Source organism: Crocodylus porosus, unplaced genomic scaffold (assembly GCF_001723895.1).
Source record: "Crocodylus porosus isolate Cpor-Errol unplaced genomic scaffold, CroPor_comp1, whole genome shotgun sequence".
Taxonomy (NCBI): domain Eukaryota; kingdom Metazoa; phylum Chordata; order Crocodylia; family Crocodylidae; genus Crocodylus; species Crocodylus porosus.
The window spans coordinates 149,612,009-149,634,648 of NW_017728886.1; the positions used below are offsets into that span (position 1 = coordinate 149,612,009).

The 22,640-nt window shown below is 42.4% G+C and overlaps 1 protein-coding gene across 2 annotated transcripts in view; it reads right to left on the bottom strand.

The window, feature by feature from the left end:
* The window catches only part of F13A1 (coagulation factor XIII A chain), a 97,295-nt gene that overhangs the window by 51,957 nt on the left and 22,698 nt on the right, over positions 1 to 22,640 (bottom strand). Inside the window, exon 4 of one of the 2 annotated variants that reach the window (XM_019542901.1) lies at positions 7,902 to 8,153. The exons of the other annotated variant lie outside the window; for it this stretch is intronic. Within the exon in view, the coding sequence (XP_019398446.1) occupies positions 7,902 to 8,153 (252 nt within the window). The remainder of the gene's footprint in view (positions 1 to 7,901; positions 8,154 to 22,640) is intronic. 2 annotated transcript variants of the gene reach the window in all.

Below are 22,640 nucleotides of genomic sequence, written 5' to 3' on the forward strand. Positions count from 1 at the left end.
ACATACATATTATATACATATATACACACACATACATACATATTATATATATACACACACACGTATATACACATGTACACACACATATATACACAAATATACACATGCATCTACATGCATACACACATTATACGCACATACACACACGTCTATTATACATACAGACACATGTGCGCACATTTAGAAGAGAAGAGAAGAGAAATCCAAAGCACACTTCTCATTGACTTCAGCTGGGTGAGAGGACTTCACCTTGTCATACAGTGTTAAAAATATATATTTGACTTGGGGTAAAAATGGCTCATTTAGACTTTTATATGGAAGTAAACAAAAGGAAGTATTTTAATTTAGGATACCTTTGTTGCACTTGGGAAAATAGTACCATAGGACTAGATAGGGCCTCAATAGAAACATTGAATCCAAGACCCTACTATTCCAGGTAATCATGTCACATAATTTTGTCCATAACTGATCAACTCACACCTTAAGACTAATTTGGCCTTCTGCCTCATGATTTTTGTTGGAAGTTTTTTTTTAGACCCTCACTTGTCTGATGCTTAGAAATCTTCTGTTGATTTCCAGCCTGAATGTATTCATGGCCAGTTTCTAATCATGTGTTCTTGAGCTAACATGGTCCTTCAGCGATTTTCCTCTTGATTTATTTTCCCTCCATGTCATGAGACCTCTGCATTTCTCTAATATCATCACTGTTATGGCTGCAGCTAATGTACACATTCCTGAGATAGCTTTAAACTACCAAGGATGGGTACCACTGGCAGAGTAGCTGTGACAGCATAGAGCTCTTCACAGGCTGCAAATGCCACCAGAGGATCTAGGTAAATACCAGGCCATGGTGAGGGTTCCTTTTTTGCACCTGTTCTAGTTTGAATTTATTTTTCTTGAACATAAGTGATCACAATTGTACATAGTATTTCAGATGAGATCTCAGCTCTGCCTTGTACAATGGCACTAACACTTCTAAAAATACCTTTCCTGGACATATGAGATAGACTATTGCGATTACAGAAAGAATCTCATGTCCACATTGCCATCCTTTGATTGCCTAAACCAGTCAGGCACTTCATCTCATCTTCTGTTAATTTCCACCTGACAAACTCCTAGTTTATAATAGAAGCTCATGCTAACAATTCCAAGTACCAGGACCTTGCATGATGTAATGTTAAATTTTGTCCTGCTTTATTACTCCATCCCTTGAGGGCATCCATCTCTGCCTTTATGATACTCCAGTCTTCTTTTGTATTGACAATCCCTCTCACTTGTGTGTCATAAGCAAATTTCACTAGTTCACTCTTACTTTTTAATACCAAAGGTCATTAAGTAAAATATAAAACAGAACTCCATCTTTGAGGAACTTGACCAGTATCTTCCTCCACCAGTCTGAGGGGTTTCCCATTTGGCACAAATCTCAAAGGTGGCTTTGGATTACAGATTGCATTCATAACATGCTGTGGTTGTGCTATCATAATTCTCACTATTTAGCATCAACGTCAATGTAATTATCTTCATAATTTTTGCTCTTAAGGAAACCGACAGAAAAAATTCACTAGATCTGCAAACCTGAACAGTTTTTTTTTTGCACAGCTCTTGCCTGATGTTCCTTGGCACCGCAGTCTGACTGGAACAAACCCATAAGACTATGTGGTAGAACTCCCAGTGTGGCAGTGATAGCCAGCAACTTCAATAAACTTTATTTAATTCAATGACTGTGTAAGTATTCTGGCTGCTAGTGGGCTGTTAATTCAGTGTTTTACAATTCTATCCCTCCCAGGTAGGTCATCAGCTAAAAAGATTCCACAGGAGATTTGGGTATCTGCAAAAAAGCAGAATAAGACAGGGAGGAAACAGTTGGGGACATTTTCACTTTTGAGACATTCTGGGAAAATGTTATTTGGCTGAAAAAAATTAAAAAGTGTTATATAGTTTTATTCAGGAGCCTTCGAAACCTGCACTAGCAGCAGAGTAAAAGAAAGGCAAGGAGTTTTTATTATGTTTCTCAGAGGTGTAATAGCAAGGGTCCAGGCTGTGGCAAGGGCTAGGTTGGCTGTAGGAGCTGGGCTGGTAGGGGCATGCGCATTCATGCAGCCTCTCTGCGTGCCTGGGGCCAGTTCCATTCTTGTTTACTGCTTACTATGCTACCGATGTTCTCCACAAGTCTGAAACCCTTCTCACCACATGTACACATGCATGCCTATTGCACAGTATAGTGCTCTTTCCTCTTCTAATAGTTAGGGCTTGTCTACCCTGCTGAAGTGGTTGGTTTTGGGGAGGATAGCAAGGAGTGCTATCTACGCACTTGAATCTATATAGGAATACTCCCAATCTGCAGTCACCAGTGATGCCACTCTGGGTTCATCTCCAGCAGCTGCTCTCCAGTGTGTCAAAAACAAGAGGGCTCAACAGCGGGCAACAGGAACAAGCCTTCCTCAAACGTATAGACTACGGTAGGCAGCACCATTCTCACCAGGACATGATCTTGCCATGGTGTGCTATAGAAATTTACAGGTCTGCTACTGGCTGTAGACTAACTGCCTTTTAGGCGTAAGTAGATCATGACTCTAAATTCAGGTTGCATACATAGATTTAAAACCTCGGACCAAAACTAGAGAATCCCTGGGAAGCTGGACTTGAGGAGACAGATTATTAAGTGTATTCAAGGCTTCAGCTCTCTACTCAGAATCCTTTCATTGCTGAACGTTACCAATAACATTGCATAATTAACAGATCACTGAACTGGTGGTTGATTTGCATAATTTGCCCATTGCACTACAATACAGTCGGACCCCCAGTTACACAGTTTTGAGTTATACTGATTCACGTATACACGCTTTATATAATGTGACCACGTTTCAACTTACAGGATACCTTGCTTCACATTTACACTGTTTGTAGTAGAGTGGTTGTTAGTTTGGAGTCTGCTTACATAGCGTTAGCATCACTTGTCATCTCCTCCAAGATTGTCCATCATTTCTGGTTGTGTTAACCCCTGAATATTTGTGAAAATGGCATCAAAGAAAGCCTTTGATATTGTGCCCAAAAGAGCATGTAAGTCTATCACCCTAGCCCAGGAAATAGAAATCCTTGATAAATTAAGAGAAGGCAATAGTCCTACATTGATAGCTCGCCAATACAGTTTAAGTGAATCGACTGTGCATACCATTAAAAAAAATGAGCAACAAATTAGAGACTGTGAAAACGACAACCCCTGTGAGCTCGAGAGTGTCGTTGGTGACTAGAATTCCTCATTTAGATAAGGTTGAGAAATTCCTTAATCTTTGGATCAGTGAAACAACCAATACAAAAGGAGCAGTTGTCAGCAGTGTGGGAATTAGGGCTAAAGCCTTGTCTCTGTACGAGCACATAGCCAGGAGTAAAGGTTTTAATAAGGCTATTCATTCCATTATTTTATGCTTAAATATCCTTTTATTATGAAATAATGTTATCAAATCTTGGTCCCAGGTCCCTATCCCCCTCTTTTCCATTGACTTAATGCCTCGAGTTACACAGTTTCAGCTTACACAGTGTTTTTCAGGAAGGTATCCCCTGCGTAACTTGGGGTCCGACTGTATATATTTACTCATTATCCTTTGCATTTTATTTAAAGCACATTTGTAAAAATGGGTGCAAGGTGCAGCTCTGAAGATATGGAAAATACTTCTTCTACGATGTTGGTAGCTTATCCATTCAGGAAGGACTGACTGCTTTCTTGACAACTGGTGAGGTTTCTTTCATAGGTAAAAAATATCAGCTGGTCTTGTTGACAGCAGTCCAGACGCCTGTTATTTCATGACTGCGTCATCTTAGAGAGATCAAGTGGAGATCAATTTAACTCTTTTTCAATTCTTAATATTTATTTTAAATGTATTTTAAATTTAATTTTATTATATTTTACATGTTGATAAAGCCAAAAGAGAACACCTAAAAAGGGTACCTCTTAGAACCAAAAGGTTCAAAAGGGCACCTCTTAGAACCAAGTTAATAATATTTAGGTAGATTTAAATGCTATTACCCCAGGGAGTTACTCATTAAAAGGTGGGTGATTAGCTCACGCAGGTGAAATCTCTTAATCCTATGGAATGGTGAGTGCTCTTGAGCTTCCTGCCCTAAACGGGGAGATAAGAGCACCGCTCACATTCCAGGATCAGGCTCTAAAGCAATAGTTGAATTAGCAAAGTCTGCCTGGTGCTGAGCAGCAAAAGCAGTGAAGTAAGCTCTCCTTCTAGAAAGAAAAATTGCTTGACTGGTGAAATATGCAGACTTCTCCTAAAATGGCAACTATGCAAACCTAACCAAGAAAAATGTGTCAAATCTGAACAGCTGCATTAAAGGAAAGACACAAATACAAAGCCTTGCTCTTAAAAAGTACCTCAGAGAGATCTATTGGCACTTCTTTGAAGCAATGAGCTGGAAAGCTGCTAGTGAAAGTGACAGTCTGCCCAGGTTATGAGCAATTCCCCTACATTCCAGGTATAAGTCTTCTCTCCTTCTAATGATATATATCATACCCCCTCCCCGCAATTATTTATTCACTTAGAAAGAAAGTCTAGTTTAAGCTGCCATCTGACTTTCTATATTTTTCAGCTGACCCATAAAACCTCTGTCTTTAAGGTCAGAGTGAAAGGTGGTGGGGTATTCACTCTCCCTTGAGTTCTTATACCAAAAGGCTGAGCAGAAATAGATGCTGACTAGCTGAAATGACCTAGAAAGAAGTTGGATAAGCAGCAAATATGGGTCAAAACAAAAATCAAGCCCTTGGATATGCAGAAAACAAAACCTGTTACAGACAACAAGATACAGAATATTTAAACAGGTCACAAAGATCAACCTCTGCCTTTGTAAAATGGAACACGTGTTATTTGTAGACACAAAAAGTGGTGGTCCAAACAGTTCAGGGTTGTCTAAAAACCCCTGGGGTGGGCGAGAGCTTACATACCTTTCTAGCCCCTGTGGATATATCAAGGATCTGTGTGCTTCCGTAATGCTGTAGGCCACAAGGCAGGCCTGGAGAAGCATGAGTTAAAAGCTAAATTACGTGGAAGAGGACAGTACATCAGAACATTTGGAATCTATGCAAGGTCTTTCTAAGATATTCTTGTGGAACATCAGACAGAAGCCGTACAATCTGCTGTAGTATATAAGGAAAGCATGCAGGACAGTACAACTGTACCTGGTATAATAGATGGGAGAGGTACGTAAGAATGATGACAATCATAAGATCATGAATCAGCAAATTGTGAGGTATAATAATGCCAGTTTGATGTCAGCACTTGTAACGTAGAAAAAGGATAAAACAGAAATGCATTTTGGATGTGCGTTTAACCCTTCAGTATCCCTGCTGTCAGCCATTCAAATGACAGGGCTGATAGCATGTGTAAAAGCTACATTTAGCTTGTACTCACTAACTGATGCATGCTTATTCAAACTGTATTGTAACAAGACCTAACGAGTTCTTGGAAACAATGACAACAGATGCTCTCTTTCACTCTCTTATGGCAAAACCTCATGTTACCTATTGCTGCTGAAGGCTACAGCATCAGCTTTGCATCGCTGTTTACAGCTTGTCTTACTTATTTCCTCCACCGACATGGTATTTTTTGTTTAATTTGACTTGTATTTGTTGGGCCATACTCAACAAGACTGCATAGCTTAAGGGCAGGGAGTTCAGATGTACACTGGCTAGTCGTGTAACATGCAAACTCATACTGGGTGTGTACATATGAAGTTTCACTAGGCAACTTGCACTTTTAAAGATTTTGGCACTGCGCTTGTCTTCATGTGACTGTGTGTGCTGGTTGCCATGTTGGGTATTGAACCAGGGACATCACAGCTGAAAACAATATGCTATAGCTTGAGTTAGAGCCACAACTCACTGGCTAGGACTGGAATAGTCTTATAACAAGCATAGAGGGGGAACATTATCTATTCAGAAGAAAGTTACATTTGCAAGCCTACTTCTTCTTGGGACTCCTCCCACTTGTCATAGCTATACACCTCCCCTCACATTTGTCCCCAAAGTCCTGAAGTAGCTATCGTTGTGGCCTTATGATGCCCAGTGTTTTACAACATGCTTAAATGATACACTGAAGTCATGGTCTCTGCTCCTTTCAGTCGTTTCCACTTAATTCCACTCAACATTAACAAACCTCTTCCTAAATAATACATAAAGCTAATCATTGCTAATATTCTCTTGGACCAAAGGCAAGAAATAAACTTGGCAGAAATCACTCTATGGAGAAAAGAAACTTGTTCATCACGAACTATGAATGCATTTGGCACATGTGAACAAGGTGCTGATTTTTACATGTGAACATGGAACAGAAGGTTCGACAAATTTAATCCTTTATTCCACGTATTAGTTGGGAAGACATAAGTAGGAATTTACCAAATATGCGATTCCATGGATTTTGCAAAATCCAGCATTGCCTCCAAAATCCACAGAATAATAATTAAAACAGAAACAACTTATCAAGTGCTACGGCAGGCTGCCAGGGCAGTGAAGGGGGAGAAGGGACAGTCAGCAAGATGGCTGCTGCCCCTGCCCCTCACTGATGACTGGGTGTGAGGGCTGCCTGTCATGTGGCCCTACCCATCTCCAATCAGCGGCAAGGGGCAGGGCTGCACGATAGACAGCGCTCACAGCCAGACGCAAGGAGCCTCTGCGGCCAATCAGCAGCATGGGGGGGCCTGCCACACTCTGTCCATGAAACGGGTACCCGGGCTTACACTCTACCTGCAAAAATCAGGGGGCGACCCCCACGAATTAGGTTGGTCCCTAAACATAAGGGATACCATAGTGGGTCAGAGAACAGATTCATCTAACTCAGTACCCTGTGGCACAGACTGGATGCTAAGGGAGAGAGTATTTATGCAGGGCCTGTCCAAACTGATTTGTCCTCTGCCCCTTTCCCTTTACATCTTCCAGCATTGGGAGGCCTAGGGAGTCCTACTTTGGGGGTTGCAGCCCTACTGGTGTCTTTAATATCCACTGGTAGGCCAATCTGGAATGAATTTGTCTAATCCACTTTTAAACCTGGTTAAAAATTGTTGGCTTCTACAATATCTTGTGGCAGTAGGTTCCACTAGTTTACTATGCACTATGTGAATGGTTTGATCTCCTTGCCAAAGGCCAGTTTCCTGGAAATGAACATGGGTTTATTGAACTATCAGTTTCACACATACAAACAGGGCCTGAAGAACAGCCCACTAAAGTCAGCAGGAAGACTCAGTACCTACATAGGAATGAGAAGAGCAGTAACATAACTAAATGGGGGCAATCAGGGCACCAGCCCAGGGTGCCAACTAAGAAGGCACCAGAATGGTCCCCTCCACATAGCAGTCTTCACTATGGCAGGCACAGCTTGGTCATAGGAGCCAGGCAGGCATAGCCCCCTGCCCAGCAGTGTTGGGGTAGGAGGGTTTGGATTGGAGGTACAGTGTTGCCGCCGAGAATGGGGGGTAATGAATGGGGCACTAGAAGCACCCCTCCTTCCCACCCTGGGAATCCATGCCGCCGCCTGCTCCTCAGTGGCAGCAACCAGAGGCCATGTTGCTATGCCAGCAGCAGCAGACTCCTCTCCCCCATGGCCATCATAATTCCCCCTCCTATCCCACTTGTGTGCTGAAAGAGTGTGCTGTGCCTGTGCAGGGGAGTGAGGACAGGATGAAGTGAATGCTCACTCACTTTCCAACTCTCTTGCCCAAAGTGAACATATAACCAAATCAAAAACTACTGCTTCCTTGGAAAGTAACCAATCACATTCAGATCATGTCCAGACAACAGCCACGGTCACCCTAAGCTTTATCAGGCCCTTGCCTCACCAAAAGCCTGAGTAAACTGCTGAAACTTTGTGCAGAACTCATGTATGTGATTTCTACACAGCTCTCACCTTGGCACCAGGGATTGAACAGGATGTAGGTATCAGTTGCTGGGTCTCTCTTGTTTCTGAGGATGCCAGAGGGGGTCCAGACAGCAACATACAGGCGAAATTTCCCAACAATGCAGTCTGGAGCAGACATGATGGACAGGTTAACAGAGTTGCCCTCCTTCTGCATAATCTTGGCTCCCCAGACCCCACTTTTTAGTTCTTCAACCAAAGGGATCTGAATGTAAGTGCCTTTGTTCACCTGTGGATATCGACCTGCAGGAATGGAAACAGAAGAGGATCCTTTTGTGAATACAACCAGCAGCTTAGCAAATGCCTCTATTTAACAATCTCATAGTTTCTTTGTACTCTTCAGTTGGCTGCATACACATGTTGTCTCATCTCCAATTTATATTGTAAGCTGTTATGCATAACAATCACTTCTTGGCCTGATGGGTTCAGATCATGTGTAGATGTACTGCCTTGCCCAGCAGGGGCTTAAGCCATACTGTAGTGCGCGTAAGCATTAGTTTCCTAAGCTGTGTCCATTGTGCCCCTTGGTTAGACCCAACCAGGCTAGCTTTAAATTAGCCATAGAATCAGGGTCACCCATCTGAACTGTTGCAGGGTGGCCTATTCCTAAAGCAACACTATTCCAAGCCACTGCACAAAGTTTCTTCTGGACTCCAACTTACCTCTTACCCAATAAATCAAAAGTCAGATTTCACCAAGCACTTAGTCATGGACAAATAAAACAAGCAGACTGCTTTATTTTTTTACTCTAATATTACTATTTATGTGCTTTGAAGTTGAAGGTGTAGGGTATGTATATGATTTTACAGTGCTGTGCAGAGATCATCTCAAGTGTGAGATGGAAACATCTATTAACTTTGAAAAAATTGTACATAGAGTTAGATCTGAAGTTTGCATCATGGGCCAATCTATGTTTCTAATGTGTGGGTTTACTGTGCTTCATTTGATGGATTGTTCAGGGCCATATAGCCCAGTTTGCTCTGCAGGCCAGGGATGCAGTAACCCATATGACCTTCCATATTATCAGTTTATTTGGGGCATGCATTGGAAGGAAAATACATAGAACATTTTTAAAAAGGATCTGAAAGAAAAAGTAAAATCAATAGCAAACACAGAAAAATAAAGTGCAAGTGCACTTCAAAAGGTCCATCAAAAGAAGAGAAGTGTAGAAGGATAAGACTAAAGAGGTAACAGATACAAGGGTCTTGTGTCTATTAACAATTGGGATCTGAGAGCTGAACACAGTACTGTCCTTTAAACTAGTGCAGGGTTTGACCCTTCTTGCCTCTCCAGTAGGTGCTTTGTTTCCAGTTGTAATAATTGTATAAAGAAACAGAACACCCCAAACTCTCAACACAGCAGAGCAAACCAGTTATCTCTGAATAGGCACACATACATATATATGGACTACTTTTCAAATACTATCCTTACCTCTTTTCTATGAGGAGAGTTATTAATACCAGTAGGTACTTTGGGGCATATCAGACTTATGAATCAATTGTCAACCCTTACAGAACCTATACTCCAGTGCAGGATCCAGAATCTGAAAGATCCCCAAGAGACCAAAGGGAGAACTTTCCCCATGTCAAAGCAGAGTTAGGTCCTTGTAAACTGTCTTTGCCACCATCCTCCCACTGATTATTTGAATGCAGCACATAATTGTCCCCTCACTGTTTCAGATTTAGATCCACAATGAAGCTTGTGGCTGACTATTTTATTAAGCATTACAGGCCTAGGCTTAGTGAAACTGGGTTTTTGAGTTCATCTACACATGAAACTAATGCAAAGCAATAAACTCTGGTACATGTTGTGCTGGAGTTTATTGCTCTCCGGCACCACATCTTCACATATGCCCAGGACTGCAGTACACTGAGCCAGGCTGGAGCAGCCCCAGCTGGCAGGAGACCTGGGGGGTCAGCCTGCTAGTCTGGGGCTGCTCCAGCCTGGCTCAATGTGCTGCAGAGGAGCTGGGGCATGAGGGTGCTCCAGTGTTGGGGGCTAGCTGGCAGGCAGCACACATACTGAAGCCCCAGACAGCCCCATCAGCATCCATATGTGTGTTGCTGTGCACTAAATAATGCTGCTGCAGGATAATACCTGTATTTACAAGTATTAACCTGCAGCACAGTTAGTTTCCTGCTGCCTAATAGGGTTGCATGTGTAGACATGGAGACTCCACTGTGCAGTTTATCAAGCAGCTCTGCAGTAAATGTATCATGGATGTGCCCACTGTGTATTAAAGTATTACGTAAGTTGACCATGGAAGCTGAATAAGCAGATGGAAGCTAAACTCCGTGCTATTGTCTGGATCACTGGGTCAATGGGGTTTGATCCTAACAGGTGCTAGTTTAGATGCTCAGCTGCTATGAGGATCTGGCACTAGAACACCAACTAATTTAAAAAGAACCCAAGAGGAAGTTGATTAGTGTAAACATAACCCTCCAGAACACAGGTAACAGTTTCCTTCAATTCATTTGAAAAGAGCAGGGTTTCCCTATGTTTGAAATGCAAACAGAAATGCAAATGAAAGAGCCAGGCAGTTCTGACTGACTCTAGAAACTTGGAAGATGGTTTGGAGCCGATCTGCAATCACATATATAAATTGAGCTGTCAGACAGTAACTTGAGCACTCACATACACACCTCAAACATAAAGATCTTGTTGCTATATTTAAAACCAGAAGGCTTAGGATCTCTGGCATTGATGTGGTTGAGCTGGAGAGGTGCCAACCAAAGGGTTGTTACATTGGTTCAGCATAGGTTTAGCAAGAATTAACGCTATTCTGCTCGGTGGAGTTTTGCCATCCATGGCTTGGTTTTAAGCATTCATAGCTAAGCATTAATTTCTGTGGGAGATGCACCTCCTCTGAAAGTCAGCTCATACATATGATATATTAAATAGCTACACTCACTTCTGTAACAGAAGGGCATACTTTCAATAATTGCTTTGATTCTTTGACTCAGAGTCTCTTTCCTTGGTTGGTTGCTACCTTCCCTGTTTACCAAGACCACAATGGCTTCTGTTGCAGCCACCATGCCTCTTCAAAGCAATGCCCTGTCTTTGCTTCTGCCATCCCAGAATGCAGCGATGCCTCCCGAGTCAGGGCGAGTGGGTTCACTGGGCCAGTGGGGCTCAGCACAGCACCTCTCCCCCCAGAGTCACAAGGCAGAGCAAGTGCTGCAGCCCCAGGGTACCCAGTGGCTGCGGTGTCTCCCAGCAGCACCAGGGCCAACTCACTGTTCGTGTCAGCAGCAGCACAGAAAGCGGTGGGGAGGAAATGAACTCCAAAAGAAAAAAAAATGATCAGGCCCCTCGGAGCTGAGGTGGTGTGTGACTGACCAGCAGGGAGCCCAGCCAGCAGCAGTATGGCTGCTGAAGATAGCGAGGAGCTTTCTCAAGACTTCAGCTGAGCACAGCGAGTGAGCTCCAGGGCTGCAACTTCCGCTGGGCTCTCTGATCTTGCTGGAACTGAGACAGTGGCTCCACACAGAGTGGGACTGTGGGAGCTTAAGCCCTGGCAGCCCTGTCCTCAGTGCAAAGCTGCTGCAGCTTGATGAGACCAGAAAGCCCCAGGGAAGCAGCTTGGTCTTATCAAGCTGCAGCAGCTCCCCAGTGCTTTCTGGTCTCACTGCAATTGCCACAGTGGTGGGCCTGCTCTGCCTCTCCCTGCAGATTCTTTTTGGTATTGGGTGGTGGAACCGGAGCGTGCTCCATCCACTCCATGCATTGACCTGGTATAGCAGTGCTTCCAGGACTGGTGCAAAAAAACAGGGGGGAAAAAAAAAAAGCCTGCTCTGCCCAGCAGGAACAATGAGCCACTGCTGCCCCTTCTCACCAAGTCTCTAATGCCAAGTCACAGCTGTGCAGATGAAGGGCAGTCAGAGAAGGATTTTTGCCTTTAGGTGCAACTGCTCCACTGGACCAAACAACACTAAACTAATGCGTAAGGTGTAACAAGGCCCTAACAGTACTGCAGGGAAAAACAAAAAGTCAGAAAAAATCAGCTCAGGGGTTGGCAGCCTACAGCCCACAGGCTGCATCCACCCCATGAAGAGATTGGAGCCTGCACTGACATGGAGGATTGGAGGCATGCACATTTCTCCTGAACTTTTCCCTTTCTCTTCCCTCCACTGTGCCAGTAATTCCCTCCACAGCCCCCTTTTGTCCTCTACAGCAGGTACTGCTTACTGTCACCGCCAATTCACCCCTCCTCACTACTAGGCATAGGAATAGGTAGAAAACATGAAGGTGACAGACGCATGTAGCAGAAGCAACAATAGGCAGCTTGGTCACTGTGGAAGAAGGTGCTGCAAAGGGGAGCGGCAGCAGAAGCCTGCTACTCATGAAAGACTGCCAACCTCTGGATTAAGTTAGGCAAAAGCTGAAAATTGCTCTGCAAGACTCAGGGAGATAGTCTAATATTCTTATGAAGAAAGGTATAGAGGTTTTCATCACCTGATGTCTTTTCTAAATGTAGATTATGGCTAGGGACAGACATTACAAATAAACTCATTTAAGTGATCAGAAACTGATTTAAACCTGTAACAGAACAGATGTTCAGTGCACATAAACCAGATTGACAACGGCTGAAACTGGTTTGAGATGAACCTGGTTGGATGTAGCAACAGACTTAACTGATTTGGGTCAAACCAATTTATGCAATGTCTGTCCCAGACCCCCTGCCGGTTTAAGTTAGACCAAACTCCCCCAGCATCCTGGCATTCTCTCTGGTCTGGGCAGGGCTCTCTGCTCCACAACAGAGCTATTCCCTCCCCTCTGCTTCCTGGCTGGAGCTCAGCAGGGACTGCAGGTGTCTGCCTGGCTTCACCCTGCTCTCCCTGCTAAACAGGGATTGCCCCATCCCCTCTGCCTTGCACAGACACCTCTCAGCATTAGTTAGCAGACCACATGCTGGCTATGGTCTGTGCTGTGGCACATGGAACAAAGGCACAGTCAACAGGTAGCTGGTAATGTCCCTCTATGGTTTTCTTAATAGGGTGATAACACAGTATTTATCAATTCCCTGCTGGGCTAGTCAGAAAGGTGGGGGAGAACCCCTCCCTAATCAGAGCATCCTGCTGGCCTGGCCATGCCCCCTCAGCTCAGCACTGTAGAAGGGAGTGGAGAGCTGCTCTAATGCCCCCTGGCTTCTAGCTTGAGCCACTGCAGGCAAGCACCTGCATTTCTGGGATGTCTGTACAGTTACAAACTGATTCAGCCTAACCAGGCTAGACTAACCTGCAAAGACTAAATTACCTCAGGCTCAGGATTTTTGAATGTCTGTCTCTAGCCTATGTGGATTTTTCAAAACCCACACAACCAGAACACAAGGGAAGGTCTTGTGAGTTACTATTTTAAAGAGTGACCTAAGAAGATGATTAATGAATAAACACAGTGCATTTCAATCCAAATGCTTAGGGACACTTATTTAAAAACAAAAGGAAAAGAAAAAAAAAAAACCTCATCTTGGTTCATTTTTCAAAAAAAAGAGTATATGGAGTTCTGAAAGATTAATAGCTTACTGGTTGTATAACCAGAAAGCCTGTCAAAATCCAAACAAATCATCTGGTTTGTTGCTGCAAAGTGTGCTAGTGTGCTATATTACTGGTAAAAAGATCATTATTGTTTATGTGATAATGGCTGTAATTTTTTTTAATTTATTTATTTTTGGCATTTGAATGGTTATAGAAAAACCGCTATCTTTTGAGGAAAAGCAGAAAAAAAAGGAATAGGTCTTAATCTAGCAAATCCTCAGCCAGTTCAACTTTAAATCTGTGGAATTCCACTGAAGCCAGCAAGGGTACTCGTATGTTTAAAATTAATCATGTACTTAAGTGATTTGCTGAAGTGGATCCATTATTAATATGATTCCCATTAAGGCTCAAAAAGAAGGAAATGGCTTTTGCTAGTAAGAGAGATACCAACAAGAGCAAGCTACTAAAAATCTGATAAGAGCATGGAGAGTCTCAATTAAAGCTGCCTTCCTTGTAATAATTAATTTGGGGGTGGGCCTCACTGATTACTAAGGATTTGATTCTATAAAGGACTAGGCATTCCTTCTCTATAGTTATGTCCTTATCTTAAATACATGAGCAACAACAAAGAAAACTTAAAGAACATGCTTACATGCTTTGCTGGATCAGAGCCAGAGTACACAGCAACCTGCTAAATCAAGCCATTAATGTTTGAAACAGCTTTAATATTTTGCACATAGATCCCTTCTAGTAAAAAAATCTCAAAGTACTACATAAAAAATAGTGAATTAAGCTTCCCAACCCCCTTGTGGCAGTAATATCTCCAAATGTGTCTATTTTGAAGAGGGGGAAATAAATGAGGAATGGAGAGATTCCCAGGCTGCGTAATCAAGATAAAGATTAATGTGACACAGGGCGCATCAACACATTCATTAATACACCACAGTTACAGCGCATTAAGCTTAATACCTGTAATGACAGGTACTAAACGCGCTATAATCGGTGCTACTGCACATTAGATCAGATGACCAGTATTTTAGTCACATTAATACACATTAGATTAAATCTATTGTGCATTAGCACAGGTTTTGTCCACTGCACCAGTGCACAGTAGATTGTCTTTGGTGCATTAAGCATCTCATGTAGATGCTCCCACACAGGAGCATCATCCACCTCACCTGATCCATGTTACAAAAGATATCCACCATTTACAAGTGAATCAGTGTTCACCAGCTCCCGTTACAACTATAATGCAGAACTAGAGAACTTTCTTGAACCTTAGCTGCCTCCCTTATATGTAAACTTAAATTGGATTTTTCTTTATATTGGTTTTTGTTCTGGTTAAACTGGTTTTCCCTGTGAAACTGAGTGGTTTCAAGAGGGCTATCATAATTTACTACAGTTCAACGCCGTGGCCTTACAGTTGCATGTTACTGGAATACTCCTCATAAATAAATTGGATACTTACTGACAAGAAGGGGCAGCTCAAGAACTTTTAATACCATCTCATTTCAAAGAGTAAAGTAGGGTTATTCAATTAAAGGAGTCTACATTTTGTGCTGCTAAAGGTGCCTTATGGATGGTCGAAAAGATTAAAATCCAGAGTTTTAAAGGAATTTTGGTACCTAACAACACATGTAGATGCCTAGTGGGATCTACTAAAGGGGTTAGGTGATTGTGAAAATCTTGTTTGCCTAAATAACTTTAAGAACCTCGAGTTTAATTCATAGAACAGGTGTAGCAGACCAAACTTCCTCACACTGTTCTAAGATGTATTACCTTTGTTTTAGGAGGTTTCGTTGTGGACATCTTTCCACCAGGAAAGAGCTATTCCTACAAGTAAGAAGCCTGCCATCAGATAGCAGTGCCTCATTGTCACTAATGGAAGTTGGCCAAATTCAGATCCATGACCTACAAGTGAAATTCACTAACAGTCTCTTGCACAGTCTGGTCTCCAGTCTTTGTCATTCATTTTGCTTCTCTACAGTAATTTCACTGCAAAGGAAATGGTTCTTACCTGTAAGTAAAAATATACTTCAGTCTCCATTAGTTCCTTGATATCTCTGCTGACCCTACTAGCTAGGGCCATTTCTGGTGATGGGTTATTTAATGTGGGCACATCTCCATTGGGAACAGGACAAACAGAAAATTCAATTCATATAGGCCACCCTATGGCCAAAGGGTGACAACTTTCAGTCACCAAAGACTGGAATAAAATCCAAGCCAACTTTCTCGATTAGAACATTCATATTTGGTGTTCCTTTATACCCAATACACTCAGACATCCCATACCTGGCAGTATATGGAATTATTAAATCGTTAGGAAAAATGACTAATAAGTTGCACTACTCTGGTATTTTTAAGTGGTCATTTGTCATTACCTTTCATATTTAGGATTAATTCCCAAACTTTATGCTCCCCCTGGCACCACATATTTTAATCTACAACTATCTTTAGTGTCTTCAGATAATATCCACGAGTTAATAAATTAACTGCAGTCCCATTTGGTTATAAACCATGTCTTTGATGTCTATGCTGCAACACAATGACAAGAGATTTAGAGAACAGAAATGCCTCCAGGAAAAGGGCGATACAATTCCCTAGCCTCATAAGGAACAGGAAAGCTTATGCAAACACTTTTGTACTGGAGTTCCCCTTCCTACACATGATGGGACCAAGTGTGAATGAGAAGGGAAAGGGCAAAAGAGATTGTGCAAATGTAAAAGGTGTTATTGGGTCTGCTTTGATCTTTTGTTTTTTGATGTGTCAGATAAAGCAAAGGCCTCATGTCAAAACATAAATCAATGTTTCAAATGGATCAGCAGAGAACTCATGACAGTGTCTTCACTAGCCTGCAAGGTCCTTAGTTACTCTTTATGCTGGTCTATTCTGCATTAGCAGCTGATCTTGGGGAGGATGGGACTGACCGCACCCTGTTGACTTGAGTCCAAACACTTGCCCCAGGATCAAAAGTTTGTCTGTAAGGCTATTAAGGAGTCAGCTCCAGAGTTCAACCTCAGACTCACTGGAGACAGAAGGTTGAAGAGCTGGCATTGAGGAGGAGCCCAGGATAGCCTCACAAGTCAACTTCCAGCTCTGGACCACATCAGCAGGCTAGGGTGGGCTTTTAATCTGGTCCTCCTGGGACACATTTTGACATGGTATAGACAAGCCCTACCTCACTGCCTCTAGTTTAGAGAGTCTTCTACTGTCCCTCCTTTCAGAGGGAAAATATTAATATACATCTGCAGAGGTTCTCCTGAAATACCGCTGTGACATATATAGCTAGGTATCTCTGTACACCACATCACCACAATGAATGATATATAAGTATGTATGTGTCCATTTGTAAGTATGTATCACCTTACAGTTCTTTTATCCTACTACAATATTTTAACATTCAAAATATCAACTGTAATTTGTACATAGAGAAACAAAATGCATTCAAAGGTCTGAAAGGGATAGTTTGCTTGGGCTTATGTAGCTATCATAAATTATTGAAGCATGTAAAAGGAAGACCCAGAAATGAGTACCCCTGGGCAGGATTCATTGGGTGAAATGGAAGGTCTGTGACAATGTAGGAGGAGATCAAAATTAGTCAAGGAAGAGACAAGAAAAACATGCTGCCAAATGAGGGATGGTGGGGAAGTCCTGGATCTGGCAAATTGTTAGTATGCCCATATGCACCAGAAAGCTGGGGTTTGTTTATTATCATTTGAAACGAATTATGGTTGCACACAAGTGATGAATACAAGTCACTGGTGCAAACTTAACTCAGCTTCTTGGTGTGTAGAGGCATTATAAGTGCCTATAGACAGGGCTGGTCCAAGGGTAATTGGCACCCTAAGTGAACTGTGTGCTTCGGTGCCCCCACCACTTCCAATATAGAGGAAGAGGTAGGAGTCATGATTCCAGTGATCTTTCCTCCAAGATCTTTTCAGAGGTCTTTCTCCCCTTACCGAAACAAAGGTCTTAGACCAAGGTAGAGCTGTAGCTGGCCAGGGCTGTTATTTAGAATGATGTTCCTGTCATTTTGTTCTGCATATAATTTTGGCACCCTCAAAAGGTGCCCTAGGCAACTGCCTAGGTTGCCTAATGGTTGGACCACCCCTGCCTATAGAAGTGCTTCAGTGCATTCTAATGGAGTCTGCTGGAGCATTCTAATTAGAATGCTCCGGCATCCATCACCGTCATGTATATTAAGCATTCCACACTTCAAAATGGCTGCAGGGGCACTTTAACAAAAACTCATTGAATGAGCCATTTTGAAATGAAGGTGCACTTAATACACATGATGGTGAGGTATTTTAATTAGAGCAGCTCTTCAGGAACAGCTCTAATTAAAACATGCCCCCTCCACCCCAATGCACATCTATAGGCACCCTATGATCCAGTCTTCAGTCACATGATCACAGGCTATTTTCTCCACATGATCCTTACCTTATTCGGCGTGTGCCTCAGGGTTTATTTAATGCAATTATTACAACTGTGCTCTGAAGATATACATCTCCTTGTAGGCTTTTCTAGGACACATACCACAACAATTCCTGACCATTTCATAAACTTTAAAATATTTATTTTTATCATACCCCTGCATGATGAAGGATTCTTCTTTCCTCCCATTTGACAGTTGGGGAACTGAGGCCCAAAGACAGTTTAAAAGTTTCCATTCATTTTGGATGTCTGATTTTAGATGCCTAGACCTGGTCTTTCAGAACACATAACATGATACTGCAGTGAATACCTTCTCTCCTTGTCCATCCTGTTGTCTAACAAACAGATATGCCAGCAGCGTATGTTCTCCTTAACATGAATGGCTGCCTGCTTAGGGCCTGGTATGATGCCATCAACACTTTTCACACATGGCGATAACTTTAAACTGGTTTAAAATTTAAACATCTCTAAACACCATGAGCAGTAACTGGCTAGAGAGCCTAGCACTTGAGCAATCCTGTCCCCTCATAAAACAACGTTTGGAAGAGTGCCCATGGAGAAATACTATTCATACAACACAGTCGTATCCCTGAACAATCCTTCAGTAGGTGGAAAGTGCCTCATTTCTGTGACTGCACGCAAAAAAGACTATTACTGTTAAGTGTTTTTATGCATGGGACTCTGGTTGGGTGCGACTCATGCAGGATCAAACCAAGTTAGAAAAAGGGCAGCATTCGCAACATGTACATAAGAGGTTTGCACGATGCAGTTGATGGGACTGTGCCCCTGCTCACACTGTGTTCTGCCAGGTGTCCCCCCCACATCCACCTAGCAAGGCCAGCAACCAGCACTAGGAGACTGTCCTCGTCATGGGCAAATGAATGAAGATGAGCTTGTTACATTCTTCCCCCTACTCTAGCACAGGGGAAGCATAACATTTTACCTAGAGCATATTGTGCACATACACCCTAATACTGCTGAGGTATTGCGAAGTAAACAGACACAAAGATACCTTGGCTCAGCAAAATGCAGGTCTGAAGACAGCATAGTTAGCTAGCAAGGATAGCAGTAGTAGTGAAAATGTGCTTACACTGGTTTCAACTGAAGTTAGCTCCCAGAGCAGAAGCTAGGTATGGCCACTGGCTTCATTGTGATAGTCTGTTCCATATTAACACTAGCTTCAGCCAGTACTGAAGCACATATGCATTCATCTGAAACTTATGTCCATGCCACCACATCTTCATTACTACTGGTATCAATTCTAGCTTGATTTATTTTGGGTCTAATCCATTTTAAAGAATGGCTGTCATTGGCTTCTATGGGGTTGGCACTGCCTGTTCCCCCTTTACTGTCAGTTTAGGTCTCTCTCCCATTGGGGTGTAATATCTTAATTACCACTAGAATGTGCATTAGAGTACTCCAAAAGTATGATGCTGTAGTCTTTACAGGCATCTCTCCAATGATTCTGGACTAACAGAAAAATGGAAAGATCCACCACCGTACCAGTGATGGTTGTATTTATTCAGAAGCACAAGAATAAACAAATTAAATTAAAACAAAGAACAGTAACCACCCACACCTGGATTCCATGTAGAAGTGAGCTATTTTTACAATACATCTCAGCTCCCTGAAATGTCAGGTGGTGGTCCTGTCAAGTAAGTGTAGCATGCCATGTTTAATTCTTGATACAGCTGCAGCACAAGGAAGGAATTTCCAGTGATTGAGGAGAGAAGAAGGTATGGCGGAATGAGGTTCAGCTAACAATCAAGAGTGATCCTCTTCCATTTAATTACTGCTTGGATGAAGGCTGCCAAATGTCTACTCTGGTCATTCTTTTCCAGTTTAAATACTGGCTAGCCCTTCCTAAAGCAAGATTATTGGGGCTTCTTTCTTTCTTTTTAAGTAACATGTGCCATTTTAGTTTAAATCACCACTGACACTTGTGCATACACATGCTCACATGCATGTCAGCATGTTTTTCAGCAAATACTGCTCTGAAATAGCTCTGTTAACTGCTGCTGCATGGCCAGCAGAGGGAGACCCAGTGTTTTGGGATAGGCGTTATATAAATCAGTGACTGTTGGGGGGGGTAGAATTTGGCAGAATAATGGAAATTTCCTTTTTAAACTCTCTCTAGATCCAGAGAACATTTCTATCCTTGTGACAATATTTTAAGATATATCAAAATGGGAGCTGTAAGGGGTGGCTAAGTTATTTGGACATATCCCTTTTAGGCAAACCCATTAAAAGATGTTTTTTCTTTTAAAGGAGTCTAAGAACTCACTTCCCTTTGGGAGACATTAGACACAGAAAGGTTAATCATTTTCCTGTTCAATTCATTTATTTTACTTAGAGAAACCCTTCATACACAGTATAAAAAAAATCTGTTTTCAAGCTAGTCCTGGAAGTATAATAATTGTGACAGGATGATAAATAAGTTGGAGCTGGAACCCAAAATAAGGTAGCCATGTAACAGAGGTAAGCCTTATTATAACAAACAGCCTAAGGATGGTGGCTGCATGTTCCAGGACCATGACTTGTTAATGGCCATGAATAAACTTTAGCAAACACTCAGCTGTCAAAAATTGAGATCAACATAAAACCCAAACAATCAGAGTAAATAAGAGTGAGAAAACAAATTCTTGAAATTACCTGTCTCTAAGCTGCTGCTTTAAATGTCACAGCCAGTTTCTTCCTACTGACAAGCACTATCTCCTATATGCAGACCTAGAAGCCATCAACACACACACACACACACACACACGGAAATACATGCTTATTCAGGTCTCTAGTTAGGGGCCTTTAACATCCAACAGCATCCCTGGGGATGAATATCACTAGCAAACTCCCAATTGAATCACTAACTTATCTTGTAAACCCACTGAAAATTAACAGATGAGCTGTAAAAGTCACTAGAGATGGGCCAACGTAACCAGAGAACAAAGCCCTTCTGCATACGATACTGAATGCAGAGATCTCAGAAAGCTTCTTTCCCTCTGCCATTCTCAAAATGCCAGCAGGGAAAAAACAGTTTTCCCTGACTGTTTTGTTGTTCTTTGTGAACAGCTGGCATGCAGTTGTTTTTATGTTCTTAATCAATTTTAAGGAAATGTGTTTCAGTGTTTATGAATTGTTCCCATTCTTTAGAGAGGGAACATCCTTAGAAAATGGAAACAAGATGGGGCAGGACATGAACTCTTTGTTCAGTCCATCCTGAGTCCCTATACATTTGCCTCAACTGCTGAATTTTTAAGCAGTAAAATATTTAATAAAATCATGACACGTGATTAAATGGACAGACAACACGCTGTGCCATACTGACCAAGGCAATCTGCTTTTGCAAAGTGTAACAATGACAGAAGCAATGGGCTTTACAAGAAATGCCATCAGGAAATCAGACCACCTCTCTCAAATTCACTTTTTTTCTTCCAAGCCAAAGGGTATTAAAAAACAAAACACAACACAACACACACACACATAGCACTGGTAACATTAATTTTCATTTAGACAATATGGGTCTTTGTACCCACCACAAAATTGGCCTTTAAAGTGGCTTAAAAACCTTTTTGCGCTGCTTTAATGGCATTGCTGTTTGCATGCTCAGCAGCATGTTCCACTTTAAATGACTTTGGTACATAGCAAGCTAAAACACCTCCGAGGTGTTTTAATTTGCTACCTAACAAAGCGCAACAGTGCACGGGGCACTGGAAGTCGATGTGCTCGAGGTTTGGTGGGCCTCACACAGCTCAGGGGCTATGGGACCTGGCAGCAGCCCGTGCAGGTAGACTCCACTGAAGGAAAAAAAAAAAAGTGGCAAGCCTGCCTGCCTGACCTGTGCAGGGGCCCAGTGCTTCCCTCTGCAATTGTGGTGGGGGCAGGAGAGTGCTTCCCTCCATGGCTGTGGTGCCCCCCAGGACCACCCAGGCCAGGTGCCAGTGGGTGGGTGCTGCCTGGGGGCCCCTGTGCAACTCAGGGACTGCTCAGCCTGCCAGCAGCTTGCCCCCACTCCCATGCACCGCCGAAGAGGCAGGTAAGGATTGGGCCCCTACCCTTGTGTACATGCCATGGGGCTTTAGTTCAGTTTAATTCTACCTAACTTGAAGCAGCGTTTTTAAAAACCCACCATTTCAATTTAGGGAGAACTAAACCCAATTAAACCCCCATGGCATGTAGAAGAAGCCTTAAAGAAGCAGATTTGCTGCCTAACAAAATGTCAGGGAGAAAACAAATAAACAAACCAAAAAACTCTGAGCTACTAAAAGTTTCCCATTAAACAAAGTAGGGACTGGTGCCCTAACCCCAAACTGTTTGGAGTTAGTAGAAGGATGCCCATTCACTTTGGATCAGACCCTTACTTAAGCAAAAAAAATTACTAACTTCAGTGGGACCCTGGCCTGGTCCAGACAAGGCCTACAGGAACTACACATAAACTGCTTTACTTTTAGCTGATTTCATGAGAGTATAATTATTCCTCTGAACAACACCTGAAGTAGAAATGTCCATGATGAGAGAAGTGTGCAGAGAAGGGATGTGATCCTAGCCATAATGGTTAAGGTTTATGACCATTTCTGAAGCACACCAAATCCTTAAAGGTGTATGATAATATTTAGGGATATATATATATACACATACACATATGGATATAGGAAGCTATTTAGGAAAGGTAGAAATAGCCTTCAGATGTATGATGGTACATAAAAATACATCATTAGAACAAGGACATGCTGCAGCATAGGAAACTGCTATTAAAAAGTTGAAATTGAAGGCCATTTTAGCCAGTCTAATCATATAGCTGCTTTACAAAGAAATTATGATGAGAAAT